Source organism: Doryrhamphus excisus, chromosome 23, assembly GCF_030265055.1.
Source record: "Doryrhamphus excisus isolate RoL2022-K1 chromosome 23, RoL_Dexc_1.0, whole genome shotgun sequence".
Classification (NCBI taxonomy): domain Eukaryota; kingdom Metazoa; phylum Chordata; class Actinopteri; order Syngnathiformes; family Syngnathidae; genus Doryrhamphus; species Doryrhamphus excisus.
Genome location: NC_080488.1, coordinates 11,012,357 through 11,025,453, shown reverse-complemented (window position 1 = coordinate 11,025,453; position 13,097 = coordinate 11,012,357). Strand labels below are relative to the sequence as shown.

Sequence of the window (13,097 nt, the reverse complement as noted above, 5' to 3'; positions counted from 1 at the left end):
AACTTCAATGCTCTGCATCAAGGCGCTGTTTGCCCTGCATGTGGAAAAGAGGTACGGCTGTGTGGATGGTTTCCTCCCTTTTCTCAAAATGAAGAGGAGGAAATGGTCATAGGTTGTCTGCATTAATAACACGTTGTTGATACTGCCCTTATTCATGTTTGATGGACGAGCCTTGGTGGTATGCTGGTAATTTTTTCATCATAATTTAATCATCATGGCGCTCACATGGGCATCCGTGTCACTGTTTCTGTCAACTTCAAAAAAATAAGCAAGGAGAAAAAGCTCTCACCTAGTTTCTAGTGGGACATTACTGTTGAGCACCCAGCTGTCTTGAAGCTGCACAGACTCTGGTGTGGTGGGTCCGTCTCCGGTGCCAGTTGTGGGGGCGTGAATGGGGTTCCGTCCTCTCAGGGTGTTTCTGTTCAAACTGTTTGCAGACTGGTGCGACAAGGTGTGATGGTTGTGTGGCGGGGGCAGTGGAGGCCTTAGTTTGGACTGGGTGTGGTGGTTTGCCACCCCTGGAAGAGAACAATAAAAACAATTATTGAAAGGAAATTAAAGGAAAGACAAAAAAGGTTTTTAATTTTACAGATAGAACATTCCTGATTCCCCGGCCCACACTTGGATATCCCTCGGGGAAGTGGGAATACAATTAATATGCATGCAGTAGATGCACACCCATAAAAATGTCTATTTTGGACACACAGCTTGCTCCCTGTCGCCATCCAAACCCTTCTGCTAGCTTGATGTTCTCCTTTGATTTTGGAGCATTTACAGTAAGAGTGATTGTTTTAATTAGGAGATTACTCACCACCAATGAATCATAATGTAAGATGAATGATAAACATGTAATCAGTCATGTTGTAGAAATTATACATACATTTCACTTTTGCGTCTCAAAACGACTATGCTGTGTTCAAGGACCACAATAAATGCTTGACAAAAAAAAAGCATTATCAGTGAAGCATAAAAACATTTTAAAAATGCAGTGGTATATGTATGTTGTAGATTTTACTTCAATTATCACATATTTTAAATTATTACTGTTTAAGGGTGAATGAGATGTGCTTTCAACTGAAAGAAAAAAAAAACAAAAACACATTTTTGTGGCTAATTAAAGCAAATAATAATATATTTTTAATAATTTTTAGGGCAGTAAATGCTGAATCACAAATGTGCGGGGATCCACTGTAAAATCTGAGCCAAAGGAAGCCAGCAGTCATTCCCACTTCATCATCAGCAATCATTCTGTCAAAGCAGGTGTCATATTTTGTAAAAGGTGGAAATTCAAATTGAAATTTTCAGCCAAACAGACATGAATCGAGTCCCCATTGCATTTGTCCATTTTTGTTTTAGCCAATCTATAATGTCACGGCAGAGCCAAACTGTGCATGTGTGTGTCCGCATGTGTTTGTGCGAGCAATATCAGAGCACTCAGCGCAGCATGCACCCTCATCCTTTGCTCTCAGACTTAGGGGAACATGTCAGAATCCAATACCGGCCCTTCCAGCACTGAGCTAATGGACTGTTGAGTGAGCGAGCTGGAAAAACAAACCCAGATGACCCAGACACGAAGACCCATTCACACATCCCATTCCTGTCTCAGGCTATGTGCGTGTGCATTTGTGCATAAAAATCAATAAATCTGTACTATACAGTAGTATACACAGGCTCAAAAAAGTATGTGCACTCACATTCTCTTCGTACATACACACACAGCCAAACACCGGCAACAGAAATATCCCTTTCCACGTTACAGCAACTACTCCCTCATTTATTGTGTAGCCTGGGTAGGTAAGTTGGAATTAACACCTCAATTCTGACACAATTGGCTATGCATACCAACCTTCCACACGCATTGTTTTATTTGCTTTTTACACACCTAAACACCTGGCAAACACATTCTCTGTGTTTGCATTTCCAAGTGATGATCAAAAGACACAGCAGGTTCATACAGTCGACACCCAGATTGAAGTGGCATTAGACAAAAGCTTGTGTAATGCTGCACAATCACATATGGTCTCTTGTAGTTTTCATCTCTTCTTGAATCTGATAAGGGGTGAGCAGATATGAATTGGCTCTTGGCTGCGTCTGCTTGGATATTTGTTACTTGCAATTCTTCATAGATGGGCATTTAGAGCATGGAAGTGAGCTTCTTTGGACTCCAGCTGCTTGGAAGGTGACCTGTTTCCTCCGCCACGGGGATGCAGGTGTCACCCACATGGTGCTGAGGAACAGATGCTCGTGAAAGGAGAGAGGAAAGGAAGGAGACTAAGAAGATGGAGGAGGTCTGACCTCTCCCTCTCAAAAGAGACACAAAACATCTGTTTGTGCATGCAAAGATCGTCTTGGGAGAAAAAAACACACATCCAAAGTCGCATACACTCGCTTATACAAACAGCACCTTGAAAAACACAGATGATACTCTTGCATCTTACATGCAGAGAGTGTAAATTGTCACTAAAGTAGACAGAGTTTTATTTCTTGTCCTCTCCTTGTCCTACTCTGTCTTATATCTTTCTGAGTAGTGGTTCACTTGTTGTTGGCGTCCTTTACTGAGTTGTAAAGCGGCCAGAGATAAAGCTTGTTTGCGAAAAACCTTTTATGAGTAAATTTGATGACTTTGCCTCCCAACAACAGCACTAAAAATGTGAGATAGCACCTTCAACACAAATATTTTATAATATTTGGAAGCAAGAAAAAAATATATGTTCAGGCACAGACAAAAAGTCCCAAAAGTGCAAAAATAATGTATTCCCTGGCTTGCTCTCTATTTAAATGTGCGTATACAAATGCATGTGTTGCTCTCTGCTCACCTTCCTGCCATGAATATTGAGCATAGTTTTGGAATCTAGATTTTAAATTTGCATAAATATTGTATGGGACACCATGTTTGGAGCAAGAGCACATGTTTGTCAGAGCTACTGTTAAACATGGTATAAATAACATGCAAACACATTGACATTTTGAGATGGAAACTAAAATTTAGAACACTGACAGCAACACAATGATTAACAAAACAAAAGCAGGAGTCCTGTCCTGTGACTTGGCATTTCATTTGAGCAAGCATTTTAATTGAAGGACAAGCAGCATAGAACATTTTGGATGGTGCAGTAATGCTGCCTCTGTCCACCAGAGGGAACCAGAGGAGCCCAAAGGGAAGCTGACGTCATTGCAGCACCCTCAGGATTGTGTTGCTCAGATGCAATGCATTATGAGATTTTTATATTGGTACATGTTAGTATATTTGTCAGGTAGTTGTTGCTGTGTGATGAGATTAGCATTCATAGTGAGATAACATTGTGAGTGTGACTGTTATATTGCTATATACAGTCATACCTATTATCCATAGGTATGAATATGAGTGTGAATGGTTTGTCTACATGTGCCCTGTGATTGGCTGGTAACCAGTCCAGGGTGTACCGCGCCTCTTGCCTGAAGACAGCTGTGATAGGCTCCAACATACTCTTGACCCTAGCGAGGATAAGCAGCATAGAAGATGGATGGATAGGATGGGCTGTTTTACATTGCATTTCCTTTTGTTGGGCATAGGCTTTTCAATTAAGAAACAACTACACAAGACAAATACTTTATTGATCCCATAAGAACTAATCCAAGATTCTTGAACAGGTGAGTTAAACGAGGTGTGACTGTTTTTACTAAACGAACATTACACAAATTGCTCATTGGCAATGAGTTGCACTTGTTTTATTGATGTATCATAATTAGGCAGGGGCGGGCTTACCATTAGGCAGACATATGCAATTACTTAGGGCCCCGCGATTTCCAGAGGGGCCCACCAACATCTCACAAAAGCTGATTATTGATTTTTTTCTTTGATTTAAAGTACATATAAGTGTTAATTGTATTTATTTAGTTTATTTTGAATGCTCCCCTTCTCTTTTCATGCAATGGACTATTCCATGTTACTGTGCATGTGCAAAGTCTGGAAGATGGGAGCAAAACAAACTTGTCAACGCAGAGTTTCCCCAGTGGAGTGGAGAAAAGGAGAAGCCGAGAACAAACAGGTTTTATCCAAACTACGGAAGGTGTCAACTATTTTTACAGTCACAACAAAGTAGACACACAAGGGCAGCAGCACCGCTACTGTGACTGTCAGCTGGGTATGCCGTAGTTTTAGGGATGAAGCTGAGAGTGACGCTTTTCATCACACAGATGTGAGTATATTGAAACTTTACCTAGCACAGGAAATATAATTTTCCTCACATTCACATTTGTTAGTCGATGATAAACAATAGTTAAAATTGTTTTTAGCCATCCATTCTACCCAATGTCACACTGCTGTTACCGTGGCTTTAAACTCCACAGGCACAGTGCAATAGATTTATGATCAGACATGAGTTGCTTCGTCCCCACAGAAATTAATAGACATTCAATCAATACAAATTTGATAGGAAAGGTTGAGGCAAGTCAGTCTGAGTAACTTTTGGTCCTTGAATGTCATTTTCATGAATGGGTATTAAAAAAAAAAAAAAAAAAAAACGAAAATACAAAGTGTTGGGTCCAATAATGGGTCCAATAAAATAAAACTAGCGGACCTATCCATTTGAAGTGTCTGCTTACTAAAGTACAAGCCACCGCTAGGCTAATCGGTTGTTTTACCAAGAAGCCAGGTTGATAAAAGACAAAACACGGTGAGCAAGCAGGGCAATTAGGTAGCATATAGATCTCATTTTATTTCTCTGTCGTATCTCCCTTTGTTTCCTCCCCCTTTCACTCACTGGATAAACAGCGAGTGTGCACATACAATATTTCCCCAACAATCGCAGTTGAGTTTTCAGTCTCAACAAAAGCCCAGAGCCCCTATGACTGTTGCTGTGGCCTGACCCAGTTTATTTTGTCCAAAGTCCCTGGCGCCAAAAGAAAGGGACTAGAGCTGTAAACCGCAGGGTTCGGCTCCGGCTAATCCCTGAAAGTTCATTATATCCCCCAATTCAAAGGACGCTCATTCAGTGCAGTGGCACATTTAGCGAACCTGCCTCCCCTATAAGGAACGCAGTGCACACACACATCATGCAGAGGCAGGGCTCGCCACACCAGATTAATCTCACAGTGTACGGGTCTGTGTGCGTCTGTGTGTGTGTGTGTGTGTGTGTGTGTGATGTGTGGCCAACTGGCAGCAGCAACCGGCTGAGGAGGTTTGTTTTGCAGTCCCGGATAGGCAAAGTGTTTATTGACGTTTTCTGTGGTTAACAGAGAAAAGTTGCTGGGTAGGATATGTGTGTGTGTGTGTGTGTGTGTGTGTGTGTGTGTGCGTGCGTGTGTGTGCAGGACAGAGATTTCCATTCAGCATTTAAAAAGGATCATTGCAAGTTTCTGCCCCTCCGCCAATTCACTGCCTACCCTCTCTCCGTCTTTTTTATCTCTTTAACTCATTTGTCGTATTTCTACTGTTTCAATTTAATGAAAAAATAATGCTCATTGTTTGGAATGCATGTTTTCTCTGAGCTAATTGCTATGCTCGCCATGTCTTCTGGTGGCATATTCCCATGTGCTGTTAGCTCAGGTCCTTTGTCTCAGCATATCGCACCCTCTCTACTTGTCATTCTTCCCAGAGGCAAGGGAAGGAGAACCCGAGGAAAAATCTAGTCCCACACACAGACCGCATACCAACGCATGCAGCATCATTTGCACACTTTTTTAACGTATGGAAAACACAGACAAAAGAGATGTTAAATCTCTAAAGTCAAAGACCTCCGAGGTTGTACAGTTTAGAATTAGACCACCATTTGTGGGAAATATGCTTCTAAAGTTGTGCAAAACAGAGTTCAAAGCACCGTCATGCACGAGACATCAGCATATCTCACGGGAGCTCAGTTCAACGAACAACAAAGAATTAACTATGTGCATGTGTTTTGTTTTTTCCTTTGGTTTTTTTGTGTCTTTTTTGCAACAGATATTATTTAAAAGAGAATGATGATACGACATACACCAGAAGATGTTCAAGAGACTCACATTCAAAACAGACACTATATAAGCTAGTTGATGTTGAGTATACAACTTTTATTTTTCTATTATGAACCTTAAAAAGGTTTTATATAATTCGTAATGTATATTTTCTTTTTTTAAATGTAATATTTCTGCCTACATAGTTTATTTTATTTAGACAAATGATGTTTGTATGCATTTTAGGTATTTTTCCTTTTTAAAATAGTATTATTGTTTTTTTTATTGACTATTGCTGGTTCCATTATTTATTTTATGCGGGAAAATTATCTTTTTGTTTTTTTTTATTGATTATTTAGGGATCCATTATTTATTTGCAAATATTCACAATGGGACCATGTCATTGAATTAGTTTAATATTAACAGTGATTAAATGTCATGTTAAGTAAATGTTATATATATTTATACATAACTCTAGCTAGCTACCGCCAATACAAAGTACACCCAGTGACACCGAGGCAAAGCATGTAAACAAAGATGCAAGAATAGTTGACCAAAGGTTTATCGGCGTACGCTAATCACATGTTTTTTTGCAGAAATTGGCCTATATTGATCAGAGAATCCCTAATTATATATATTCAGAGCATTCAGAACTCAAAGAGTTTTCACTGTATATCACGCTGGCATGCAGACACACAAACACATTGAGACTCGACACACCGCCTCTGCCTTGGCTAGTCATCTCTGTCTAATTAGGAGGCAATAATCCGCTAGAGAAGAGTCATCACATTTAGCCAAAAACTAACTATGTGCACAAATGCATGTGTGCATTTCACCTAAACTCACAAGCATTTGCATATAAATACGCTCATCCTTTTACAAAAATGTCAACCTGACATAATCACTATTAGAAAAGACAACATTTGTGCAGTAGAAGAGAATGCGCCTTTGTTTTTTCCTTTGTTTCTGTAGATTTGTTTCAACAAAGCCATCAAACATTTATTGCATTAGCAGTGACTTGAGGTGGCTTCCCTGGCAGCAGAAAGATAGCCACTTTCAGGCTAAAAATATCTTAGCTTCCCCCATGCATAATGAATGGCTGGAGACAGCGCTAACGTTAGCTCTTTCCAGGAGTGATCTGCTATGCTCCGTTTGGCCGTCTCAGCTCTCCTGGCGTTCTGGGGAAATGTTCCCAGACAGGTGCTCTGAGCCAGATATTATTCCCATATAAACATTCGCAAACCCAATTCCCAGCCAATCCCCGGCAACAGCGTTCCGTTCCATTCAGCTGTCATGCTTGACTAAGAACACAAGTCATGTCTGTCCACCTGTTAGCTTTGGTAATGGCAGACTACTTTGCAGGCGTACACACACACACACACACACACATACATAAACAGCATGCAGCTTCCGTCAGGATTATCTCGCTGTGGTCAGTTTCTGCTTGGCTTGGTCAAGCTCATTTCCTTCTCAGCGTTCGCTCGACATGACCACCCAGATACAGTATGCTCACAGACACGCTCACATATGCATGCAGACGTGTAGTGGTCCAAACAAACTTGTTGAAGAATATTATACTTAATTGCAGACATTTTCTTGTCCTTCTACACGGCAAGGTTTGTATAAGAAGTGCCACTCTGCCCCTCAAAATCCTTTATGATGAATCCTTTATACACCCATAGCCGGTATGCATTCATTAGAGTGTCAGCTTTGAGTGGAAAATGTGGCAATTTTGTCTGAATATTGTCCTCCCCTCACCCTCTTAATACACATCAAGTGAGCCTTTTTTTAATTCACAATGCCCTTTTAACTGTTTCTTGGACTCCTGTAGCTTCATTACCCTTTGGTTACTTTGTGCATCTATTTTTACTTGGGCTCATGAAAAAACAAAAAACAAAAATCCCCTCAGTGTTTTATTTTTTTTTCATGGAAGATGTCTCATTAAGCAACTTCATAAGTTTGTCGCTCGAGCTCACCGCCTCTGTGTGTACATGCTCTGCCGAGATTTGAAAGAGGCCCCCGGAACAAAAAGTGTGGGTGTATGAGAACAACATCGAAGAGATTGAGAGAGTGCCTGTGAGCCTCACTTTCCCTCTTTGCCACAGTCTGCCATTAGGGTGTCAGTGGCAGAGTGAATTTATTTGCTGTGCGGTTACTGGGCTAATGATTGATGTTGCCCCTGCAAATAGTAAACCAATTAGAAGCCTGATGTAACGTCATTTTAAAAGCCTCCTAATCACGTTCTTCTTGAACCGGGGACCCGGGCCTTCCCTAATGAAGATTTATACTGGATCAAAGGAGAGCCTAACGCCATTAACAATAGATTGTATTCCACCAAAAATCACATTAGGACTTTCCCTTTCCCTCCCATCAGGCCTCCGCTAAATATATCTGCTGATTACAAGTGCAGAGAAGCTCAGAGGAAAGGAGAAACAGGAGTGTTGAGACAAAAGAGGACAGAAAGACAGAGTTGGCCCACCGTAACTAATAGTTGAAACAAACGTGAGTGCTGAGAAATGTCACTGCAGTTGTCTAAGTGGTTATGAGGGAAATAAATGGCTGCACGGCGCTCATACCTGCACACAGGGCCATTAGGAGCCACTAAGAGAATTTCCATCAAAGATAACGAAAGCTTGAAGCTGGCAAAACAAACTTACTCTACTTTTCTGATACGCAGCCAATTTACGTTCATTCATCACGCAACACCAGTGTACTTTGTGCAGGGTCATTAATATTATTAATGTCGTCAGATTTCCAGTGGTTGTGAATGCACCTTTCTCCTTGTCTGTGTGTTTGGTGGATAACGATGAAGCATTATGTTGCTCGTGTGGAAAGAAATGGAGAAACATTTGCAAGTTTATTTCACACTGGTGTTGCCGTTTTAAGGTCGGCAATAAAGTTACAAAAGTTCAGTCCGGACGTTGCATTACTTACAATATATTACCTGCACAATATCACCTTCAAACACTGGCAATTCGCTATTTGGTTTAGCACCAGAGCTAATATGATCGCTAGTTTGGGTACGCATCCCGATTCAGAAGTACTACATTTAAAACATGTTTTTTTTAGTATCTTGGACAAGTTTTTGAGTATTTTGAGTGTATGTCAAAGTGCATTATGAGAAAATGACTACACCCAGGATGCTGCTGCCAGAGTCCTGACTGGAACCAGAAAATATGACCATATCACACCGTACCATACCATACCATATCAGCCCAGTACTCAGGTCTCTGCACTGGCTTCCTGTCGCTCAGAGAATAGACTTTACAACATCTCTGCTCGTGTCCAAGCTTTTCATGGTCCTGTGCCAAAGTATATCTCTGACATAAACCACCTCGGACTCTGAGAAGCTCAGGTAGCAGTTTTCTGCGGGCGCCCAGAGTCAGAACTAAACACGGTGAGGCTGCGTTTCCTGCCAAAGTCTGCAACAGTCTTCCAGAAGATGTGCGACAATCTTCAACCGTGGCAATGTTCAAATGCATATTGCAACTGAAAGTATTTCATCTGCACTCTTCATTTTTTCCCTTTGTTTTATGGAATAATCAATTGAATTTTATTTAATGATAATATGATCTTACCCTTCTTTTCTGTAAAGCACTTTGAATTACCTTGTGTTCGAATGGTGCTCTATAAATAAACGTGCCTTGCCTTCATGTACAAAGAAAACGATTAGAGGAATTTGTCATATATTATAAAAATTACAATACATCACCATTTTAAAAGACAGGACGGTAATGTAAAGCCATAGACAGCAAATGAACACATCAGGACCTAATGCAAAGTATGTGATGGATGATGTGAATGGAAGAACAGAGAGGTGGATGAGTGGGTAGTTTTCTTACCCGTGGAGGACGGCTGGGCCCGCAGCAAATATGAATCATCCGGGTGAGGCTCCAAGTGAGAATGGGTGGAGTTTTTCTCCAGGAGAGGCACCTGGCACTCCCTGATGGGTGGAGAAGGGCCGGGGGATGGGTGGTGTGGGGCGGACGAAGAGGACGGGAGGGACGGAGGGAGCAAGGAGGAGGAAGAGGTTGGAGGCAGTGGGCGACCTGGAAGATGGAGGGAGAGAAAGGAGGGAGCGTGAACGTTAGACAAAACAGATGGTAATGACAGACAGTGAAACACTGATGTCGTGGGCCTGTTTTAAGGAAGGATATATCCAAACATCTTTGCAAAATAACATACGATTTTTACAAAATCAATAACACAATGTGTTTCAGTGGGGGGAAAAAAATCTCACAAGGACTATGTGTTTGTTAGCTCAAATGAAAACTGTTTACAGTGCGACATCTCGGAGACTAAAACTCACAATCTGTGTGAATAAATCCAAAACAACCAGCTTAGCTGGATTCCAAGAAATACTTTTTAAAAAAATTATTTATTTTAAGTGTTTTGTGTTAACATTTTTAGTTGTTTATGTATCGTTTCCTGTGGTTAAATATATTTCACTTTCCATATGATTCAAATTTAGACAAACCCTATGGAATGGATTCATAAAGAAAACGGATGTTCCGCTGTATTACAAACTAACTGCAATAGAAATGAACCCTAAGGTTCATTTTACAACAGTTTAAAACCTTTTTAATTAGTGACTTATGGCTTCAACTTTTAAATTATCAAAGGAGTCATGAGCTATTTCTTCTTCCGTGGTCTCGCTGGAATGCAATAATGGGATTTGGTTTTTGTGAGGGGCTATATCCATTTTACAATCATCCTCTACATGGGTACCACACAAAAAAGTTAACACTCTTTAAATAGGAGGAGCAGTGGGACAATCGGACACAATCAGGCTGCCCCATACACCAGAGAGACTAAAGAGGGATGGAAAGAAATCATTCTACTCTCCAAAGGTTTGAAAATCAAGGACAAAGACAAATCTAATAAATTCTATTTAGAGACAGCTCAAAATGTAGAATAATTATGTCTGCCATATTTGTCGCTCAATCAATCAACAATACAGTAAGAATGAGGCCACTGAGTTCAGTCAATCCACTCAAGAACTCAGGTTATTATCATCACTAATTAACAGTCAAGCAAAGACACTGTAAGAATAATCATTCATTTTCTCCTGAACAAATGAGTTTTCTTTTAACTGCTTTACAAATACACGTTCCTATAACATGTTGTTCGTCACCATCCTGAGCCGTTCACACGACGGGAGAAGAATAGTTTTCCAAACACTTCAACCGTTCATCTTCTCTTGCCATTTCACAATACACGGAGAAGTAACAATGCGTGTTTAGTCACTTAGTTTGTCACTTCTTTCATTGCACACTTATTTTTCTTCTCTAACAGAAAGAAGAAAATAGAGCCAGACCTTGACAGAAAAAGCAACATTCCATATTTACTATCGGCCATCATTTTCTTTCCTTTTACAGTCGAACCTTGGTTTTCAAGTGCCTCTGTCTTTGTATGATTCAGGTTCGGAAAAAACATGTGCAAACATTTTGCCACAGTATCGTACAATATTTCGCATAAGAAACGGCTGTATTTTACCCTTTGGTACATTGAATTTGTGGTATTAATAAGGTAATTAATAATTAAGCATTGGTTGTTTATTAGCCATCCTGGATCAAACACCCAACACCAAATGCTGCGATTCTTAGTTTTTTCAAATACTAATGTATCCTGTAAAGCACATTCATTTGGCAAGTTCAACTGACAATGTTACACAAACTAATTTACTGTCTCTAAAAGCTATGATTCAGATTTTTGTATGTGGCTGTGCATTGTAGTATCATGAAACTGTTGTAATGGGAATCAGAAGTGGGTATTGTTTAAGAAACAAGTTGGACAAAGCTGCATCAATGCAAGGTCCATTAATCAATACAGGTGCCATGATGGCTCGATGGAGATACACTATATTTGGTAGAAGAGGAGGCAGAGTGATGCCCTGTCCTGCTGCCCAAACTGCTTCAGCTTAGAGCTTTGTGTCATGGAAACCGGAGCTCGCATCGATCCACAGCTTGGTGTTAACTGCACCCAAGAGAGGCCAGCCTTGTCCTCTATATACGTAGGTATGTATCTGCGCATGTGCATGTACGTGCATCCAAGTGTGTATTTGCATGTGTGTGTGTGTGTGTGTGTGTGTGTGTGCATCCGGTCAATCTCATCAGTGCAAACTGAGAAAAAAAATGGATTAACAATGGCAAAGCAAACACTGTGGTGGACATAAGGGAATTGATGGAAGGCAACGTGACAGACTGATGCGAAGGCAGGAAGAGTGGGCGGTGGGTCTGCAAGGTCAGGGGGTTAACGAGATGAAAAGAGAGCACAGTGATATGAATGATTGGACTGATAGGATGGAGGAGACGGAGGTCCAGAAGCTGTTAGGGATGTAAACTTATTTCCATTAAAAATAAGGCGAACGCAATTGAAATGACAACAGAAGGCAATCACGGTGGGTAATTAGTCAATAACAATGGATGATGAAGGACGGGAAAAGCAAATGAAGAGGTAAAGAGGGAATAAGCCACCTTTACTTATGCAAAAAAGCAATTGATCTAAACAAATCAATCACGCCCTTCAATTGATGTTTGAGATGGGGTACAGCTATTTGCATATTTTAGCAGGGCTCTAATGAGGCTGTTGGTGAAAACATGCAGTGGTAAACATCTGCCTATGTGTGTGTGTGTGTTCGGATATAGTGCACACATACAAGCATGCATTATGCTGCATGCCATTACTGTGTGCACACACCATTCGCAGCAAGCATTGTAGAGTAAAGAACAGAATTGTCAAGTCAGCCGCAAACAAATGGAAGCGAGTGAAGTATCATAGAGCTGAAGGTTCGCCATGATGAGGGCAAGAGAGGTGGGGGCACTGCTAGGATGACAATAGAGTACAATGTATGATGAATGTTATTTATTGAACACAAGTATATAGTTATACTGCAAAAGTATGACCTACGTACACATAGATGCCAATAAAAAATACCCGAGCAGCAGTATCTAAATAATTAAACAATAAGAATATAGTATAAGAAAAAAAAGTGTGTATAGGACCGTGCATGACATCATTCATTATCATTCCACTAATCCATTACCATTCCAAGTTGATTAAAAATAAAAAAAAGTTATTTTTTCATGACCATAAACAATAACAGAAATTTGATTTCAAAGTATTTATATTATATGGATATTTAACTTGAGGTATTTACACACTGCAACATTTATTTCAGTAATGGCATT

The 13,097-nt window shown here is 40.4% G+C and overlaps 1 protein-coding gene across 19 annotated transcripts in view; it reads right to left on the bottom strand.

Moving 5' to 3' along the window:
- The window catches only part of tenm2a (teneurin transmembrane protein 2a), a 181,686-nt gene that overhangs the window by 54,265 nt on the left and 114,324 nt on the right, over positions 1-13,097 (bottom strand). For 14 of the 19 annotated variants that reach the window (XM_058063582.1, XM_058063580.1, XM_058063578.1 and 11 more), the window contains 2 exons: positions 9,750-9,956; positions 290-518 (listed from right to left, as the gene is read on the bottom strand). In XM_058063582.1, coding sequence (XP_057919565.1) covers positions 290-518; positions 9,750-9,956 — 436 coding nt within the window. The remainder of the gene's footprint in view (positions 1-289; positions 519-9,749; positions 9,957-13,097) is intronic. The other 5 variants (XM_058063592.1, XM_058063591.1, XM_058063593.1 and 2 more) reach the window with 1 other exon arrangement.